Source organism: Pisolithus orientalis, assembly GCF_024613125.1.
Source record: "Pisolithus orientalis strain OTSU chromosome Unknown F5J12scaffold_16, whole genome shotgun sequence".
Taxonomy (NCBI): Eukaryota; Fungi; Basidiomycota; class Agaricomycetes; order Boletales; family Pisolithaceae; genus Pisolithus; species Pisolithus orientalis.
In genome coordinates, this window is record NW_026260797.1 from 96,994 (window position 1) to 116,977 (window position 19,984).

General features: G+C 50.4%; 8 protein-coding genes across 8 annotated transcripts; 3 read left to right on the forward strand and 5 right to left on the reverse strand.

Annotated features, from left to right (window-relative positions):
• Window positions 1-4: 4 nt before the first annotated feature.
• Window positions 5-1,555, forward strand: F5J12DRAFT_121699 (ATP11-domain-containing protein). The gene is made up of 3 exons (XM_051738033.1): window positions 5-343; window positions 418-607; window positions 692-1,555. Exons 1-3 carry the CDS (start codon window positions 192-194, stop codon window positions 1,433-1,435), a joined length of 1,086 nt encoding a protein of 361 aa, XP_051599329.1. The 5' UTR covers window positions 5-191; the 3' UTR covers window positions 1,436-1,555.
• On the reverse strand, window positions 1,504-2,254 carry F5J12DRAFT_940760 (NAD-P-binding protein; the record flags this gene model as incomplete). Its single annotated transcript, XM_051749685.1, has 1 exon — window positions 1,504-2,254. The coding sequence occupies exon 1, from the start codon at window positions 2,164-2,166 to the stop codon at window positions 1,504-1,506; it is 663 nt and encodes a 220-aa protein (XP_051599330.1). The 5' UTR covers window positions 2,167-2,254.
• Window positions 2,255-2,265: 11 nt separating this feature from the next.
• On the reverse strand, window positions 2,266-3,322 carry F5J12DRAFT_834140 (lipoyltransferase). Its single transcript, XM_051745841.1, has 2 exons — window positions 3,267-3,322; window positions 2,266-3,201 (listed from the first exon to the last, which is right to left on the reverse strand). Exon 2 carries the CDS (start codon window positions 3,094-3,096, stop codon window positions 2,311-2,313), a length of 786 nt encoding a protein of 261 aa, XP_051599331.1. The 5' UTR covers window positions 3,097-3,201; window positions 3,267-3,322; the 3' UTR covers window positions 2,266-2,310.
• A 1,956-nt stretch (window positions 3,323-5,278) lies between these two features.
• On the reverse strand, window positions 5,279-5,962 carry F5J12DRAFT_688215 (uncharacterized protein; the record flags this gene model as incomplete). The annotated part of the gene is made up of 1 exon (XM_051740344.1): window positions 5,279-5,962. A coding segment is annotated over one exon (684 nt), but the record flags the coding sequence as incomplete, so codon positions are not given.
• Window positions 5,963-6,014: 52 nt separating this feature from the next.
• Window positions 6,015-8,608, reverse strand: F5J12DRAFT_893130 (uncharacterized protein; the record flags this gene model as incomplete). The annotated part of the gene is made up of 3 exons (XM_051747628.1): window positions 6,015-8,047; window positions 8,095-8,360; window positions 8,448-8,608. The coding sequence occupies 3 exons, from the start codon at window positions 8,606-8,608 to the stop codon at window positions 6,015-6,017; spliced, it is 2,460 nt and encodes an 819-aa protein (XP_051599333.1).
• Window positions 8,609-11,762: 3,154 nt separating this feature from the next.
• Window positions 11,763-13,617, forward strand: F5J12DRAFT_893131 (ammonium transporter; the record flags this gene model as incomplete). The annotated part of the gene is made up of 7 exons (XM_051747629.1): window positions 11,763-11,805; window positions 11,877-11,889; window positions 11,958-12,028; window positions 12,078-12,494; window positions 12,553-12,966; window positions 13,020-13,336; window positions 13,393-13,617. The coding sequence occupies 7 exons, from the start codon at window positions 11,763-11,765 to the stop codon at window positions 13,615-13,617; spliced, it is 1,500 nt and encodes a 499-aa protein (XP_051599334.1).
• A 1,329-nt stretch (window positions 13,618-14,946) lies between these two features.
• F5J12DRAFT_834178 (Prenylcysteine lyase-domain-containing protein) lies at window positions 14,947-17,382 on the reverse strand. The gene is made up of 8 exons (XM_051745842.1): window positions 16,989-17,382; window positions 16,739-16,923; window positions 16,595-16,686; window positions 16,339-16,540; window positions 16,143-16,280; window positions 15,633-16,088; window positions 15,494-15,582; window positions 14,947-15,434 (listed from the first exon to the last, which is right to left on the reverse strand). The coding sequence occupies exons 1-8, from the start codon at window positions 17,254-17,256 to the stop codon at window positions 15,257-15,259; spliced, it is 1,608 nt and encodes a 535-aa protein (XP_051599335.1). The 5' UTR covers window positions 17,257-17,382; the 3' UTR covers window positions 14,947-15,256.
• Window positions 17,362-19,515, forward strand: F5J12DRAFT_834180 (uncharacterized protein). Its single transcript, XM_051745843.1, has 6 exons — window positions 17,362-18,153; window positions 18,188-18,469; window positions 18,659-18,917; window positions 19,038-19,140; window positions 19,192-19,437; window positions 19,493-19,515. Exons 1-5 carry the CDS (start codon window positions 17,624-17,626, stop codon window positions 19,239-19,241), a joined length of 1,224 nt encoding a protein of 407 aa, XP_051599336.1. The 5' UTR covers window positions 17,362-17,623; the 3' UTR covers window positions 19,242-19,437; window positions 19,493-19,515.
• The last annotated feature ends 469 nt before the right edge of the window (window positions 19,516-19,984 follow it).

Genomic DNA, 19,984 nt, shown 5'->3' on the forward strand with positions numbered 1-19,984 from the left:
TGAAATGGACACATTGTACTCGTTCGGGCGGGACTGTTGTCAGTTGGTAACTGGCGCCACGTGGCAACCGGATACGAATCGAAGATCGACGTGGACAGCGTGAACCCACCGACTTCTAAGTAGTGTGTCACCGCTGGAGTCGAGGCTGTCGAGGGCCGATTTGCACTTCAAGTTGTTCATTTGGTGCAGTCATGTACTTCCGACCCGTTCTCTCTTTCACCAGAACCACCGCTCGACGTGCTCACCTGACGAACTTCTCTTGGCTTAGACGGGTTCATACGCAATCAGACGTATCTGAATATGATATCAAGTATGCGGACAAACTCCATCAAAAGGCAAACGAGTTAGTGGCACCTTCCTTTTCGTGCACTGGAATGACAATTTCTGACACTTCACATAACCATACTTTCCCAACAGAAAGGGTGTGGCTCTTGACGAATTGAAGGTACAGGCCCGCCAGGAAGCTCGTCGCAAACAGAAAGAGGAGGCTGAAGTTGCCTTAGTGCGAAAGTTTCAGTCCGAGACCATCCTGAGAGCCGATGGAGTTACCCAATCCACAGCAAAGAAACCCCTTCCTAGCCCGCGAAAGGATAGCTCTCCAATCAAGGTACATACATTTCGTGAGCAGTGGGTTGGCTGCGCCTTGGAATCTTGCTCCCTGCATAACTAGTGTTCATATTTTGATACTTAGCCACTTTCGTCTATCCTGAACGTCACCAAGTTACTGGCCACACCGCATACGTCGTCACAAATATCTGCGCTTTGGACCGCCTACCATGCATCCCGATCCGGAGGCACGGGTAGGGGGCACATCTGTGCCTCCTTGCCTCTCGATGCGTATGACACGATGACGAACGTTGCAAAAAGATATTCTTCTTTCGTTCTACCGTTGCCTAGGCAAATCAAGCCAGAGGCGTTGTCAGTAGGTGATACGTCTGAGCCAGCGCACGAATTTTTCTATTTGCAGTGGGATTTTCATCCCCCTCCATCGCAACCATCTGCTACCGAGCCACATCTATTTCAATCTGTTCCTCCAACTCCGAGAGGTACCGCTCTGCCTCCGGTCTCTACCGTCCTATTCACACCGCTGCAAGAGTACAAGAGTCGTAATTCATTTGCGACGCCGTATTTGGTCTTGACATTCCACACCGATTTGTCTCACTCGCATGGCCTCGTTCTTCTCCGTGGAGAAATAACACCGTCTGCTGCCATGACAAATGGGGAACCTACGCAGGACGTGGCAGGGCGTTATCTGCTAAATCAGGTAGATGCACAACTGCTGGCGATGGGTATACAGAAATATTATCTGTGGGGTGAGAAGAAGGGTGCGAAAGCGAGTGGCTCTCCTGCTGAAGAACTGTTAAGGCGGTTCCACGAAAGACCAGACGATTTCGATTGGCAAGAACTGTTAAAGCAATCGGAGGTTACGGTGTAGTACAGCTTAGGGGGGCAGAGGGTGTGGGGACTTAAGTACTACTGTTCGTATGACAAACTACTGAGTTATCACGGAGAAGTCACAAGCGGACGAGCTTTCACCCACTCCTTCTTGGTAAGTTCTTGTAACACGAATGCCACAAAAGCGATTCTCGTCAGACTAGTTGTAGTCTGACCGTCACCGACATATCCAGCGACGAAGGACTCGTTACTGCCACTATTCAAGAGAGGCACGCGAACGATGGTCCAGTCGATGGTGTCGCCTTCCCTGCAGATGGTTTCTCCGATCGCTACGATGTCCTTGTATGCCGTACTGGCAAAGGTTGCCACGCCGCAGACGATGGTGGACATGACTAGACTATGCTTGTCGTGGGGATCTTTAATGCTGGGCGTGCCCAGCGCGATGAGCCGGGAAACTCCACGTTCCTTCATTACTTTGATAATGAGTGAATACGCATGAGCGAGGGGCTCTCCTCTGGGATGAAACGGTCCGCGAGAGACAGCGGGGCCGAGCGCAGATAAGACAGTATCGACGTCCTGTAACGCATCGGACAAAGACTCTGCATCCGTCAGCTGACCCTTGCGAATGATGATCTGGGAGCTGTCTCGGAGGTTCTGAGGGAGTTTCTCTGGGGAGCGGGCATAGACAACAACGGTGTGTCCGTCCGCGACAGCTCTTCCGACGAGGAGCACCCCTATACCACCTGTTGCCCCGAGAATAAGAACGCGCATGATGGAAGTCTGAATGAAGCTTTCAAGCGCAGCTCAAGGCAGGTTGGAATGTCAGGACCGTCAACGTCATCGAACTTGACTGACACAATCGTGCACTCCCCCACGGCATCTGATATGCGTCCTTGGTTCTGTTGTAATTACATACTAGTGGGGTAGCGTAGCGGGACTCTTTGGCCAGTCTCCTGCTGCCAGTGCCTCTTCTTCCAAAGCCACGATAGCTTCCCCAATCTCACCAGCAGACTCGACCCTCAGCCTTTCCATATGTCTGCCGTACATCGTTCCGAACGCAGCGATTATGCCTTCCACCATATCATCAACTCGAACGGCCTTCCCGGTCGCCAGCTCTATACACCCCGCTTTCACCTCCCCAAGTCCACAAGCCACCACCCTGTCGAACCACGCCAACGGTTCCTTGGTTACGTTCATCGCAAATCCGTGCATTGTCAGTCTATGGCGGACCTGCACACCAATACTAGCAACTTTCGTCGTAGCGTCCAGGAACACGCCTGTGTGCTCTGAAGGAACATTCCGCAACCCGTGTTCCCCTGCAAGACATGCTTGTATCGCTCGTTGCATCCGACATATGTAGTCCCTAGTTCCCATTGCCGGCGACGTCCGACCGAGATCGAGAAGCGGGTATCCGACGAGCTGACCGGGTCCGTGATACGTCAATTGACCGCCACGTGACGTTGTAGCAAAGTCGGCGCCGAGCTGAGTGAGACGCGTTCTTTCGGCAACGAGCTCTTCAGCGTTCTGCCGACGCCCAGCCGTGTAAACGGGTCGGTGTTGCAGGAGCAGAAGGACGTCATGATGGGATGAGGTGCGACGAGCAGAGAGCTGGATTTGGTGCAGTCTCTCTTGTAAAGCGAGCGTTCTCGTGTAGGGTAAGGGCGTTTGGAAATAGTGGTAAAACACAGGAGGTAATGACATGGCTTTGAAGTCTCCCCGCGTTGGCACGACCGCCTATTGTGCGAATTTTTGTTAGCTTGGGCTCAAACAGGCTCCATCGACATTACGCGGACACCACAACATCAACTTCATAATAATAACATGAACACATGGTAAGTATGACCTTATGAAATGTGCAAGAAAACGGATACATTTGTTGGATCACGATTGGGGTCGGGGGCAATCAAAGGCTAAGCTGAAGCCCGGTCGTACGTGACGTTCACTCACAATAGTCAGGAGCTCTCGTCCGAATTGTGCGATATGCGCATTCTAGGCTAATGGTGAAATTCAATGTATGCCCATGGAGCATGTTCTCGTTTAGCTGGAATCTGTGACGGTGAAGCCATAAGCAGTTGTCTTTGTTTATTTTATTACTACACTCAACTTACTACTTACACCACAGAACTCCCTCCAGTTAGTTCCAGTTGTTCCGTCATCCAGTCGCCCATACCCACAGTGAGAGACCTCATCGATCGTTCAGAGGCGAGAATAGAGCGAAGACCTGTGCTTGGACTCACCCTTTTCCTCCGAGGTCTGAATATCGGAGTCTGGAGGCAATGGTCTCCTCACGTGAATCCATAATTGTGACTGTCTTACTACGTGACGAAACCGGGAGCGTCCATCGAATGGCACGTATATTGTTGTGATGTGATACGTGCACTTGTGTACTTGTGCAGTATCAAACCAAGTCTTATCTGTTCACCAGCAGGACACGTATATCTTTCCTTTCTTGCACAAACACATGCGCTGACGATACTCAGTTCGCAGACGTACGTACTCTTCCATCGATCTTGAATAGAGTCATATACTGCCTTCTCAAACGACAATTATACCTGACAATGGTGAATTAAGTAAATCCTGTCTTTTTCTGTTCTTTCATGGTGTCCAATGACACTTCAGCAGGTTAATGGTGTAGGTCGCCCGCGCGGTTCTTGACACGTTTGGGCAAGGGACCTTTGCCTTTGAAAACTGTGGGGGGGTCCATCACGAAACAGAAGCGCCTGTACAGCTCAGTGCAGGTCTACTGAGGCTCCTTCATGTCTTGATCGGGGGTGTCGCGTGTTTTATGGTTTTCCACGTGTTCATGATCATATGCAACAAGATTCAATATTGGCTGTAGGAACGACGTACACCTTTACTTTCATTGCAGAATGAGATGAAGCATTCTGTGTTCTGTTTCACGCTCTTCTGACTACACCATAATTACTGGGACTCAAGATGATTGTGGATTACGATCGAGTGTTGCCGTGGCATGCAGGCAGACATCGCCATCAGCAAATGGTGATTCGACGAGATGTTGTCGACTCTGCTCTTCTCCTTGATGTCAAAGTGCGGAGCGCGGGGAAACAGCGTTGGCGTTAGACATCGTGCGCGGATGTTTTGGTACCTGAACAGTGAGTGTAGTAAATGTTCCGAGGTTTTCTCTCTATATTTCCTGGGAGGTAGGTACTGTACACCTCCAGGGTTCAAATTCACTACGTTGACTCTGCGTCAGATTTCAGATCAGTGTGAAATGAGAACGGTTGGCATAGCACGAAGTGGGTATAATCGCCTCGGCATCGTGGCGCATGACTATCTAAACTATGGTAAATGTCCTAACTTTGCTTTGCAAGATACTGGTGCAGTCTACGGGCTGGGCGATGGTGAAGGTGGAAGACGCAATCCGTTTATATTCGTTGTGAGGCAGTTCCACCAACAGAAGAGCGTTAAATGGCCGCTCCAACGTTGACAGCAGCCGCTGTGCGGCCGTGGGGTCTAGCCTGGCAGATGGACCAAGTAGCTTCGAATTCCAAGGGCGAACAAGCTGCAAGACACCCGGTGACGTTCCTACATTTTCTAGCTCCCGTGGCAATGTAATCTCGAGTGGTCTCAGACCAGACGCCTCAATTTTGTATTTAACGTGAGAACCTGACTTTTTCACTTGAATCGCCGTAACACGGTAGGCGAGGCATGGCAGTATGAGGCGTCGATTGATAAATCGTGGGAGAGATGACTTCGCGAGCGAGCTATAAAGCTTTCGCAGTGCTCTATTTGACGTAGCCTCCTGGCCCGTCGTCGATGCAAGTTCCTCTGCATCAGGCTGGGGGGACGGCCGTAATGGCAACCTTTGGTATGAGGCGACGTGGGCTGGGAAACAGCTATGAAAATGCGGCGCCTCTCCTACCCAATCCAGAACTGAGATTTCCCCAGACTGTGCAATGATTTCGGCTAGCAGACGACCCAGAGCCTCTTCTGGAGGTTCGCCATAAAGAACGGGTAGGTGGAGACCGAAGATCCCAAAAAGCGAATAGGCGGTATCCTCAGGACGGGTGGTAAGCCGTGACGATGCCCACTGCAGTCTTGAACGTGCGTCATCCATGCCTGGAGAAAAGTCCGCCAGGAACCGAGACGCTATTCCTGTTGCACTTTCAAGCTCTTCTAGCACGATACTATCTGATTTGTGATTTGGAGACCCGAGGTTCTTGTAGAGCGACCAGTTTTGGGTGTAGAACAGTACAGTGCGGGGAGCTAGCAACTCCTGGAGGGTCCACCCGCGCTGGAACCACTTGCTGCTAACAAGCGAATCGTGTTCCAAAATGTCGGCGAGGTACACGACAGTTAGAGCGGACCTTCGATACCATGCGAACATCGATCCTATCGCTTCCTGCAACTCGGCACTGCTCTCCTTGTTAATGCAGCACGTATCGCTCCAGGCCCACAAGTACCCCCGCCTGCAAGCAACAAGACAGAAGTCTTGAAGCTTTCTGAGACCCGCCTTTGGCACCACGGCCATGTCATATATGGAGGAGCCCTCGACGTCGCGCAACGATGGCTCGCCATCACCCCAGTAGTGAGAAAGAGTGACAAATTCAAAATATAACAAGACGGCAGGACGAATGCACTCGAAGTCGATGTATGGATCACATGTTGTCACTGACGACAGGAGGCGGTGGTATTGTTGGCTGTTCACGAAGTGGGATTACCTGGACGTCCCGGCTGCACAACTTGCCGGTACGCGTGTGTAGCAATCTAGTCGGCGCGTTTTTCAAGGCGTCAAATGCGACGTGCCAGATGAGTTGCTCGATGCCAGCTCGTTCAATGCCTGGAGTACCAGAAGTGATCATCCCCATTGGCGAATGGATCTTCATGTGCAGGTAGGTTGTAAGACGCTCCAGGAGTAGGTCATAACCCGGGTCTCCGGGCGTTAGTAGGTCCGTGGCTGCTTGTTGGAGTTCAATCGCCTTGTCTAAATCAGCCCTTGTAGCGTTTTCACGAAACCTGTCCACTAGGCATAGCGCGAGGGTGTGAAGAGATGAGGCACGGGCAGGGTGTCGAGCTGGACGGAGTCGGATTACTTGCTGAAGTGCCATAACAGCCTCGTTTAAGTCAGTAATGTCATGGTGGCTGCAGAACCTGTCCCGAAGGAAATTCGCGAGGATGTGTAGATAGTCTACCACTCGCCCAAGGATGGCAAATTCATCCAACCGTTCCACCAGGGCCAGAGATTGAGCTCGTTGATGAATGAAAGGGGTTGCGGGTCTGATAAGGGTTGTGCCGCGATTTGGGAGTCGGAGCTGCAAAACGGTGGTCGCAAGACGAATAGCATCGGCTAAGTCGACCGTTGCGGCTTGTTGCAGAACCGAGTGCCGAAGGTACAGTGAGAGGTTGTGGGGTGACGAGGTAAGGACAAAATGATCTGTTGAATGGGCCCTCGAGAAGGTTTGACAAAGAGATTGTGCCTCGACCGAGCTGAGCAATGCGAAGTGTCTCAGAAAACTCGCCCAAAGAGGGACAGCAAGATCATACAGATACTCGCGACGGTCAAGATGACCCATTGGATGGAGATCGAGTAGCATGTGCCTAAGCATCACAACCTCCTCGAAGTCAGCAGTTGCCTTCTGCCTGTTAAACCTTTCGGTAAGACAGGCAGCAAGCTTGTTGAGGGTCCAAGGTCGATCAGGATGTCCAGAAGGACATTGTTCCAATGCTTCACGGGACAACTGAATTGCCTCTTCTAAATCATGCATCGTAGCCTGCTCCTGGAAGCGTCTCCTAAGGTAATCAGCAAGAGTGCCAAGAGCTTTGTGACGACATGGATGCCCTGGTGGACGGAGTTCTAGTACCACATGTCCGAGCGTGATGGCTTCTTCCAGGTCCGCAACTACCTCCTGAGCATCATATCTATCCCTGAGATAGAGGGCGAGGGAAGAGAGCAAACACGACCGATGAGGATCTGCAGAGGGACATAGATCCAATGCTTCACGGCGCAACTTGATTCCCTCCTCCAAGTCACACATTGCGGCTTGTTTATGGAATCTCCTCCAGAGGAGAGAGGCAAGGTTCCCGAGAATTTCGCCACGACCAGGATGCCCAGGTGGGCAGAGCTTGAGCGCTGCACGTTCGAGGGCTCCAGCTTCTTCTAAGTCAGCAACCTCCCCATGATTGTCATACCTACTCGAGAGACAAAGAGCAAGGTGGTGGAACATCGAAGACTGATCAGGATGCGCAGGCGGAAGTAGTTCCAGTGCTGCACGGTAAAACTCAGTTGCGTCTTGCAAGTCACATATTGCAGCTCGTTCCCAGAACCTCTCCCAGAGGTAATGGGCAAGATTGTAGAGACATATGCCGCGACCTGGATGCCCCAATGGGCAGAGTGCGAGTGCTGCACGTCCGAATGCAATAGCTTCTTCTAAGTCGGCAGTTACCCCCAGATTGTTGTATTTATTCGAGAGATAAAGAGCAAGCGAGTGGAGCGACAAGTACCGATCAGGATGTCCAGATGGACGTAGTAGCAATGCTGCGCAGTGCAGCTCAATTGCCTCCTCCAAGTCGTGCATTGTAGCTTGCTTCTGGAACCTTGTCCACAAGTCACAGGCAAGAGCGAAGAGAGCTGCATGACGATTTGGATGCCCTGGTGGGTGGAGCTCGAGTGCCGCACGTCTGAGGGTTATGGCTTCTTCGAGGTCGGCGACCACCCCCCCCCCCGATTGTCATACCTACTTGAGAGGCAGAGAACAAGATGGTGGAGCAATGGAAACCGGTCCGGAAGTCCAGACGGAAGTAGTTCCAGTGCTGCACGGTAGAACTCAATCGCGTCCTCCAAGTCACATATTGCAGCTTGTTCCTGGAACCTCTTCCAGAGGTTATGGGCGAGATGGGAAAGAGTCGTTTCACGACACGGATGTCCTGGTGGACAGCGCTCGAGTGCCGCACGTCCGAGAGCGACAGCTTCTTCCAGATCCGCTAGTATCCCCGTATTGTCATACCTACACGAGAGGCCAAAAGCAAGTCCGTGAAGTGATCAGGGCCGTTCGTGACTTTCAGCCGGTCGGAGTGCAAGGGCAGCGCGGTACATGGCAATTGCCTCATTCACGTCATCGATTTCCTCCTCATTTAGGAACCTATCACAAAGGGCCTCTGCCAGGTTGTCAAGTGCAATGTCCCACTCCTCATGCCCTGGACAGTAACGTTCTAACTCTGCTCGTGCATGCGAAACGTCGTCTGTCAAACTCATCGAACACCGTTACACTGGGAAGATAAATGCAGTGAAAATGGTTTGTCTTTCGGAGTTGGTTGGGCAATCAGCTGCAATAAAACAGGAAGGTGAAACCATACATTATCTCCAAGCACGAGAAATCAATGGAGCTCAAGAAATCTTGAACGCCAGAATGCTACTTGAATCAGCGAGCTAGGTGAACTGAATACCATATGTGAAATTACTCACGGGTAAGGATGCCAAGTATATAATTCTAGAGAAATCTTGGGTATCGGTGAGAACAAAGCGTAGATTTGATATACTCGGAGGTCAATGGACACAACACGACGATGGCCGATAGGGAATTCACCAGTAGGTGCGAAAAATGCAAGTTGATAGCGGATTTTAAGTCCGGGAAACCGCCCGTCAATCTACTAGACCTGGACGTCTTAAATGTAGCAGATAGTACAGGATTACTGCCCACATCAGGGGGACAGGGAACAGTGGAATCACTGCCATGACCAGAAAGGGACATCTATTCGCTTACTGATGTGCCCCTGCCCTTGGCCAACACGAGTCTGCCGCACTCCGAAGCTCCTGCAATACTTATCCTAAACAGAACAGCTTTTACAGTAATGCAGATAAAAAATGCAGATGCACATGAATAGGCACCACCCCGAACAAATGCCTTCTCATAGCGGCTTCGTAATTCGTCCAGACATCGCCGAATAAGAGCCAGTGAACTCTGGAGTTCTCGAAATTAAACTTTCTGGCGGAAAGGAACGATGATGGTATCAAAAATCACACATGCCAAAGCTCTGGCGCTTCTACAGGGGGTGACAAAAATTTCGGGTTGTTCTACCCATGTGGTTCTGTTTATATATATATCAGCACCACGGATACTACAGTTGGTCTACGTACTAGAAACCACAAGCCCTCGAGATCACAGATCACCAGTGAAAAGGCAGAACCAATCTGACTCTGGGCAATTCCCTGCTACAGGAAGTGGCGTCGCGGACTAGCAAAACGAAGGAACTTGTGAAAACCTGCATAGAGTTGCGTAGGCCCTTCTGTTTTGCCGACGGGCAGCTATGGGGAAGGCGACGCCGTCGACTGCACGGTCTCCCGCGCGCCTCTCTTGAACAATAGCAGCGGTGACTCCGTCGTTGGTTCTGTTGGTAATGATTAGATCGCACCTTGTCAGACGAGAATTGCTATTATGTTACAACAACTTTCAAGGAGCGGGTGAATGCTCGTCCGCTGGTAGCTTCTCTGTGAATTGCTGCGCAATTGCGCGTCAGTACTTATTATAATTATAAGCCTCCACATTCCCTACCTGTACTCACCGATTGCTTCAACAGTTCTTGCCAATCGAGATCGTCTGGTCCTTCGTAGAACCGTTTCAACAAATCTTCAGCAACAGGATCACGCACTTCCGCACCCTTCCTTTTACCACATGTGTGTGTACCTATCGCCAACAGTCGCACGTCCATTTCATTCAGCACATAACGGTCTGCAATGACCCGTCCGAGTTACGCATCTGTCATGGTAGCAGGCAGCGCTATTTCTCCGCGGAGAGAACACAAGTCTTGTGCACAAGACAAACCGGTGTGGAAAGTCAAAATCATGTAGGACGTGGCGAATGATGTATTCTTGCAGCGAAGTGGATAGTACGATAGAGATTGGAGGCAGAGGGCCGCTCCCGGGAGTTGTAGGAACAGGCTGGAATGGATTTGGCTCGGCAGCGACTAGCGGATGGGTTGTGAAGGAGGGAAATGGAAGTCCCATTGCAAATGGAAAAATTCGTGTGCTGGCTCTGAACCATTGCCTGTTTCTGGTTTGATTTGCGTAGGAACCGGTAGAACAAAAGAACATCTTTTTACAACGTTCGTCATCTTACGCTTCGAGATCCAAGGACACGCAAATACCCGCCCTGCCCGTTCTTCCAGAGCCGGTGGGCGTTTTGAAGCGCAGATATTTGTGGTGACGTATGTGAGGTAGCCAGCAACTTGGCGACATTCAGGATGCAGGATGAAAGTAGTTAAGTATGAAAATAATACAAGTTAGGCAAGGAACACGATTCTGAGGCGCAGAAGGGCGCAACCTGGTAACCAACCCCAGGAGCACTAATCGTGTGTACCTTGATTGGGAAGCTATCCTTTCGCGGGCTAGGAGAATTCTCCGGCCAACTCCGAAATCGGTTGCCGGGATGGCTCTGGAGTAAAATCTCCGCACAATGGCAGTATCGGCTTCCTCCTTCTGTTTACGAAGAGACTCCTGGCGAATCTGTACCTTCAGCTCATCAAGGGCTATACCCTGCCAATACGCTATCCCCTTTTCTGTTGGTAGGGTATGGATACCAGCGAGCACGCCATCGTTACGAAGTGTCAGAAATGTCATGCTGATGCACAAGAATAGGAAGGCGCCTCTCACTCCTTCGCCTTTTGATGGAATTATCCAGGCATGTCTGATTGCGTATGAAGCCCTCTAAGCCAAGAAAGGCTGGTGTAGTTTGTCAGGTGAGAACGTCGGTCAGCTCCAGTGAGAAATGAGCAGGTCGGGAGAACATGTCATGAAGCACTGCATCGAATGAACGACGTGCAGTGTAAATCGACCCTTGACAGTCTTGACCCCAGGCGCGATAGTACAGATAGCATACTACAGTGTTACACTGTACTGAGTGGGTCCATGCTGTTATCATGTCGACGTCGATCCCGGTCAGATTCAATACAGAGCCGGTGACCGGGTCGCCAGGTGACACCACTCACCGACCGACAGCGAGTTCAGTGAGGCCCGGTGCCCACACCACCTGCTTGAACGAGTAGATCGCTGAGCACGGATTTCAAACGAGACTTCTCCGCATGTGCCTTGCATGTCTGTCCTATTTGATCCCTTTTCGCAATGGACCAAAGGGGCGGTTCGAGCTGTCACTAATCACCACGACAGCCTTTTTTTCGCCTGTCTTCTCCGACCCTGGTGATTACATAACCGACCGAGCCTCGCCTCCGCTATCGACCAATGAGCAGGCAAGTATTTATCTGTTCAGGACGTCCACACCCGAGTATGAATACAGAGCCCGGGGCACCACAAATTTCTCCCTCGTCCTGGGCCAGCTAAGAAAAACCGACACCATCGGTAGAAGACACGACGGACAGGCCCATTTCATACTTTTTACCTCTCAGAACCGAAGAAAATGAAGTTCGGCGACCTCTTTGGGACCCCCTCGTTGCTGAAAAGTACGTTCAGGACCATTGCCTCCACCAGATAAACAACTTCCTGATTTGCGCGCTCGTTATCTCGCTTCCAGGGGATTCCAGCCAGTGAGCCAATGAGAGTCAACGCCTCCTGTGTCAGAACTCACCCGTTTCTGTTTTGCTATCTCCCCCAGATTCGATCGTGGGGATGTCTCGTTTATCATCGTCGCGGGTGCGATGGTATCTTTCATGATACCGGGTTTAGGTTCGCAACTTTAATTTACCATGTCCTTGCTATCCTGATCCTATTCCAGCTTTCCTATACTCCGGTCTCTCGAGGAGAAAATCTGCTTTGTCCCTGATATGGGCTGTCTCTGCAAGCAATGCCGTCTGTATCTTCCAGTGGTACCTGTGGGGATACTCTCTCGCCTTCTCACCTACTGCCACCAATGGTTTCATTGGCAATCTTGCCAATTTTGGACTGCTAAACGTGCTCGGCGATCCCTCTCCTGGTTCGCCCCTCATTCCAGATTTGCTTTATAGCTTCTATCAGATGGAATTTGCCTGTGTGACAGTGGGAATCTTGATGGGAGGTATCGCGGAGCGTGGTCGGGTTCTTCCAGCCATGATATTTACATTCTTCTGGATGACCCTTGTTTACTGCCCACTGGCTTGCTGGGCTTGGAATATTAACGGATGGGGGTTCAAGTGGGGCGTGTTAGATTATGCAGGTTCGGAGCACTTCCATTCATAATCTGAGAAACGTTAACGTTCTTCCCGCATCAACAGGTGGTGGTCCTGTGGAAATTGGTAGCGGCGTCGCAGGCCTTGCATATGCTTGGGTCCTCGGTCGGCGGCAAGACAAGGAGTTGCTTAACTTCAGACCACATAACGTGGCCATGGTAAACCTCGGTACCTTCATTCTCTGGTTTGGATGGCTCGGCTTCAACGGAGGTAGCGCCTTTGGTGCCAATCTTCGTGCCATAATGGCAATCTGGAACTCCATGATTGCCCCGGCGTTTGGCGGCATTGTGTGGTGTCTTCTTGACTATAGATTGGAACGCAAGTACAGCATGGTCGGTTTCTGTTCGGGTTCTATCGCTGCTTTGGTTGCTGCGACACCCGCTTCCGGTTACATACACCCGTGGGCATCGGTTATCATGGGCATCGTTGCTGGTGCTGTTTGTAATTATGCAACGAAGCGTAAGTCACGGAAACTTCGACAATTGCTGATACTGACAATCCACGCAACCTAGTCAAGTTCTTGATGAGAATCGACGACGCCTTGGATCTCTTTGCTGAGCATGCCCTTGGCGGCATTATTGGTCTTCTCTTCAATGGCTTTTTCGCTTCGCACTCCATCATTGCTCTGGACGGTGTCAACACTAACGTTAACGGAGGCTGGGTCGACCACAACTGGAAGCAACTTTACATCCAATTTGCTTATGTATGTGCGACGTGCGGATATACATTTGTGGCGACGGCCATCATTGCCAAAGCTATCGACATGGTACCTGGTTTACACCTCAAAACGACACCAGAGGGCGAGTCTGCCGGTCTGGATGAGGTCGAGGTGGGTTGCATTTATCTTGCGGCGGAGTTGGAGACGGCTAAGCCGATTACTTCCAGATCGGCGAGTTCGCCAATGATTACATCGAAGTCCGGAGACACTTCTCCGACTGGTCAGCCTTCGGCGATCGTATGGTTGATTCGGTGGCGTCTGAGATGGGCGGCTTGCCAGATCTCCAGAAGGACGGTCACCGCCTCCGGTTAGAAGATCCCAACCTCGAAATTATCGAAGAGAAGAACAGTGAAATTATTGAAGAGCCGCAGCCTATTTCGCAGGAACGTTGATGTTGCGGTTGTTCTATTGGGTCCGAGCAGAAGCCGAGACAAACTTGGTTTCATTGGGTGTTTCCCAAAACTCCTGGCAATTTTGCGGTTCAGTGATACCTTGCATCACATACAACTTAATATATGATTTGCTTATTATCTCGGTGCACTTCTGTATTTCAACTGTGTGTTCCAAGTATCGTACCTCTGCCCTTGAAGGGCACCTCGAAGCGTTCAGGATGAGCTACGAATGTTGCAACCGTATTTCCTTGCGGACTACCGGTGTCATGTCTCGAGGTTGAAAGGTGATGTATGCCTTCATGGTGGTTGTAGCAGTGCGGGGTGTTACTGATACAGAGCCGAACGGATCGGCATACGCTCTGTACTATATTTGCTCGCCGGGAGCAACCACACTTTGAACTGCAATATTCATCGATACCTATGCATACGAACAGGCCTAAAATCAAGTCCACTGCCCACCAGTTTTATGGGACATTCGTGATGGACTTGGGAGGGATACTGGTTGTTACTACAACTATACGATTTACTACTCTCATGATGCCTGCTCTTCAACTTGTCTGGGAGTCAAGCTAGCACTCAGTGTCGCGTCCGCCAGTACGTTTAGGGGCCTTCAGACCTTACTTAGTCCATATCATTGTTGACTCTGCACGCGTCAACATTATTACAACTGTTTTCGAAATGGTATCGAAAACTTACTGGTTGAGAATCTCAGTGCTCGGAGAGGTTTCCAGTTCAGCAGGTTCTCCTGGCTGAGGATGAACTTGTGACCTCTGGACTGACCCTCCAGCCTCCAGGTTGAGAATGAGCGGGTGAATGTGGCGAGAGCTGGATTCGGTTCCTGTTTCTGGGTTTGGCTAGGCTAACTCCTCCTGAGCTAACCTGAGAGACCAGGGGCGTCTTTGAGAGTTACGGTCGTCCATCTCATTCGTCCACAGAAATACACACATGACAAGCTGTGGGGTGTTGGTAGGCCGGTGTGTGTGGTAATTTGGTGTGAACGGAGCACAGAAGAAGACAGGAGTTGGGACGAGGCAAATGAATGGAAAGGACATCCCGCTTATGGGCCATTGATGCAGAGAGCCCCCACATCAGCATTCAAGATATCGGGGTCAATGCCGTCATTGGTGGAATGAACATACTGGACGATGACGGTGAGAGAAGGACCTCTCGGAGTCTTGGCTCTTAATCCAATCTTTAGTGAAAAAAAGCAGTGGTTTTGTGATTTGCAAGAGTAATCGCACGAGACAGGCACCCCGGAAATAACTGAGTCCGTCTCGAGACAATTACATAATATTCGCACCTCGCCAACTGCGTCAAGGCGCGTCTGTTCTGTATCATATCTGCGTTTAGCTGCAATATCTTGATGGTTATGCTTTTGAAGTGTCCAAAAGCCGCTGCGATTTCGTCCACCCTGTCTACTCACTTTCGCGAGTGGTCTTCGACAAACCGTGTCTCACTTCAGCTGAAGTCGTCAAGGTGCCCCAGATATGGCAGATTCAATATCCGAGGGCACCCTCAAGTATTGCTTGAAAAGAATCCGTGACACTTTCGAGGCCGACAAGGACGGAGATGGACAAAGTAAGAACTGGTAATAAAGTAGTTATCCAGCAGATATATACACACAAAGTTCCCGGAATGCCTAACAATCCCAGCCAAGTACGAAATCTTCAGAACCTCCATCGTGTCCCGGGTTTCCCTCGCTAGTCTCAGGGCCAGAAAGCTGTGAGCCACATATACCGCTGCCAAATTCTTCGTGCAATAAGAGGTCAACAACGTTGCGCGACGCAATAGTTTCAGTTTCCATCGTGGATATGAACCTGCGGTGGGGACCTGAAGTAAGTATACCCGAATACTGTAAGCGAAACATATGACGCACGGTTCGAAGGCGTTCACGTAGTAGAACCCTTGTTCAAGCCTCATAGGGGGGAACTTGGTGGTAGGCGGTAGAACGGGGTAAGCATCCCACTGAGGTAGACTTATTAAACTTCGAGTACCGTGCACAGGAAGAGACCAACCTCTTTCCGATAAACCCACCCAACGTGCCCGAATACTTTCTCCAGCCATTCATCAGTGATACGCTCTTTGGAGAATATTTTGACTTTCCACTCTGGTTTCTCGTCTGCGCTTCCGGGAGCTCTCTGAATTCGTCCATGGACGGAAATGGAATTAAATTCCGGTTCCACACCGCCGGCGCGTGCACCCTCGTGTGTAGTGAGTATCACCTTTGGAACTTTTTCGCCGGGTGATAAACCGAAGTAGGTTGGGTTTGTGCTCTCGGATCTCGTAGTCAGTAGCGTGACGTGGAGATGAACGTAGGGTTGCGGAGGAATGAGTTCGGCGAGATCAGAGGCAACACTAATATTGGTCTGGTGGAAAGGAGCGGCCAAGATGACAGCCTTGTAAATTCGGGAACCAGAAGAAGTGTGGAGGATCCAACGTGATGACCCCGGGACGCGTAGAATGTCTCGGACCTACGGGAGAAGTTTTCTAGGAAGACAACCCTAGCATAGCTGAAAGACACATACCTCGGTATTTAGATAAACATTGGCGCCAGAGTGCTTCAGGAAATTTTCAAATATGAGGAAGTTCCCATCGCGGACGCCAGATGCACCGGTGGCTGCCAAAGAGCAAGTGCCTTCCAAAGCGTGGATTTTGTCCACGTCCTACATACATGCTGAGCACCAGTGTCGCCTGCCGATAATCAGTGGCGCGGAGACCTACCTGTCCATAATTAACCCGAGTAGCAGCCTCGACCATTTCTCTTGACCACTTCTCTGCAACGCCTTTCGAAGAAAGATATTCGAGAGTCGTACTATTTACAAAGTCGGTCCAATTCATCTTCTCAACGAGGTCCGCGATGCCATCCCAACGATGTGATGTCGCCGTGTATAACGAGAGATACTCCGCGATCATATTCTTTACGCTTCAGGGCCGATCGTCATCGAGTCGCAGGTGATGCCAACGATATTGTACTCACATGGACTGCGTTTTCACTGGCGCTGAATAACCATAACGCCACAATACCTTCAACGTAGTCCACCAGCTCTTAGTATAAGTGCCCTCATTCAACTGGTGAAGCCTCTCAGCGAGACTGTCAAACTTGCTGATATAAATTACATACTACGATGTCGAATTTCTGTCCGTCCCATAAGCCGGTGTCGGAGAATTCGTCGATGAAATCCTTTAGGGTCAGATTGAACTCCTTGGCTGCCCTCATCAGGTTTTTGTTTGCGTCAACAAAGATTGAAGCTCCAAGCTCCATTGGGGCGAGCGTGGTGTCATTATAAGGGTATACAATAGTGCTGCCTGGATAACGGAGAGCGATGAGGATGCTACCCTAGAAACAGTCGAAGGGATCTACAAGCACTCACGTCCACCTATGTATGATGCACGTTCGTACACGTCTATTTCTACATCGATGCCAAATCTTTCTTTGGCTTTAGAGATCCAGAAAGCAGCAGAAGATCCTGCGGCACCTGCACCGACGATAGCGATTCTTGGGGTAACCTGAGGTGCTACTTGGTTGTCCGTGAGGACATCGACTTTCTGTTTGAAGAAGGGTAGCTTGAACGGGAACTGGAGACAAACAGCCGAAGTTGCCAATAACGAATACACCGCGACCTTCGTCAGCGAAGACATGGCGGTCGTCGTCGTCGTCGTCGTCAGCAGACGTCTAGCAAGTGATGGGCGTGCACAGGTGTCCAAATACCTACAAACAAATATCTGAGGTCATCATTTAATTCATTCAAATAGACTTGGTTGCACTTCCCCTGCCCTAATACTAGCCTTATAGGCTGACCAGGGATTTGGAAGAACTGCGCACGTCGTACGTGTCAGTGACTCTAATAAATTGTGGCATATGGGTTTTCCCTTCCTGTGTTTGATCTACACGGTGTAGCGAAGCCGCTTTCCCATTTAATTGGAAGAAGCACAACGTCTTTTCCACGTCTCTTCTTAAGCCAACCAACGACGGTGGATCCTTCCCACCCCCCCAGGCCGGACAGTGATGAAGCATAGAAATGGGATCCAATCTCTGTCGCCAGAGATCATCGAACACGCCCTGATACATTGTCACCCCCGAGACGTGGCAGCTTTCTCTCAGACCTGCCGTGCTGCCCGCCAGCTCGTGTACCACAACAAAGATCAGTATCTCTGGCGCCAACTTTTTCTCTCTTGCCCGTTCGATGACCCTGGCAAAGCACTTCAGGGGCTTCATGGGTCCTTCGACTGGAAAGGCGAACTCCAGCGAAGGGTCTGCGCAGAGATGATAGCCCATTCATCCCGTGCTACAGCTGAAGAATTGACGGGTGCCCTCGAAACATTTCTTAATGTCGTGCGCACGGCATCTCCTGTCACACAAGGATACGAGCGGGTTCCCTCGCAGAGCTTGTTATGGGTCGTCGACGTACTGCAATCCAGCAACATGTTACATACTCCTTTGTTTGACCACTACAACACGTCCCAGAATCTCGCCCACCTGCGATCCTATCTTGCTCTCACTCTGGATGATTACGACAACGATGACGACCTAGTGTGGTATTGAGTGGATGAAAGTATTGCGGACCAAAAGTCGCTGCTACGTGTACGACCTCAGCAACTATTGCAGGGAGAATGATTGGGGCCCCTTCCGGAAAAATGGACGTGTCAATTGGGTTCATGTGGAGAGTATCATAAATGTTTTGTTGTCAAATCTGGCGGAGTCGTCCGAACCGTCTCAGATGGATATAAGGCCCCCCTGCGGACTGGAAGCGACACGGGCATACTCTGCGCCAGGCGCGACAGCTCGTAATCCAAAGGATTGGGCAGGGGTTGAAGGGACCTGGGCACGATATGTTTCGTTCTTGGACCACCGGTGAGCGTGCCTCATATATGTTAGATCATTGGAAAGTTGATCTGTTGATTTCTGCATAGCGATTTATATGGTAAGCCATTACGAACCTGTGGTGGTGTTGACTAATTTCCTTTCGCCAGCGTTCAACGTAAATTCCATTCGAGCCATTTCTTGCCACCGGCTGACATGCTTTGGGTAGGCCACTACGAGGAATTTCCGTCTGGACGGTGGTGCTTTCTTCGACGGAGCACGCTACGGGGAAGCCACTTTCTTAATTGACCTCAATTTATACATCATAGAGCCAGACTCCATCCCAGACTATTATACTCTGGAGAGATTTCCCGAGTCCGATAATCATCTTTATCCTACTCTGTACTTCTCTGGGACATCCATTGGTATTCAAGGAAACGAAAACCAAATTATCGGATCCGTGTACATGAACGAAGACGGAGTGGTGCGGTGGCGATTCGTGAGTACAATTGTTATTCTATTGCTTAGGATATAAGCTTTACGCACTTGAATCCAAGGCCTCTGTGTATAATAACCACTCGCGATGGAGGTGATTGTCCGACGAATTCTCGCTATCTAGCTAAATGCTCATCTTGTCTTCAGCTCAGAGGGAGTTCAAATGGGAAGCATAGCTAGTGCAGCTGGCGTCGTCGGATCGTGGACGAGTGTGTATCACGAACATGGCACGTTAACTCCTTCCGTGCTCCCTCCCTAACTAACCATGCAATTTTTAGCGGACCCTGTTGGTAAGAATGCAGACCTTCAGTTATTTGCGTCAGCATGACACTTGACAGGTCCGTTCTGGCTCTGGAAAGTATCCAACCCAACGTAATCAAGCCATGACTCAGAACTAGTTTATGACCGCAATGATCTAACTCACGACTTTTCTGCTAACGCTCCAAGTAATCATGTCTAAATATCATTGCGTATACGCTCGATGTTCTTCACGAAGGAGAGATATTGAATGGTCACAATACGCAGTAAATTTTCTCTACTTGAAACGGATAACACGCCTTCCCTACCGTCACCCATTAGATATATAGCACTGAAGTAGGGGGGAATGAGGGACAGGAGGAGATAACGACGACTACAGCTGACGATAACAACTGAATCTGCCTACTCTAACACCACTTCGACATCACTAGAATCTTCGGTAGGGAAGGAAAACTCGGGATCACTTGCTGAAGCCTCTTCGTAAGGGATCTCGGAGTCGCCCTAGATAGAAACCCCCCGGAACTGCAATCCTGAGGTCCCTGATGGTTCACACTGCCCGCCTATGGGTATATACTGATGGCGGGGATTGCGCCTTCCGCACGGATGGCGGATGTTCCTTGTTTTCGATGGGTGGCGCGTTCTACACGGATGCGGTCTGTTGGGGTTTCCGAGCCTGTGTGGGTAAGTTGTTACTATCCGTCTGCGCCTCCTTATGTTACTTATAACTGCCGTTGTGGGTTGTGTTTCTTTTGCGGCTATGTCAGCGACTACGGTGTTTAGCTTCTTGGCGTTGTCGTTGTCCGGGGGTCAGCG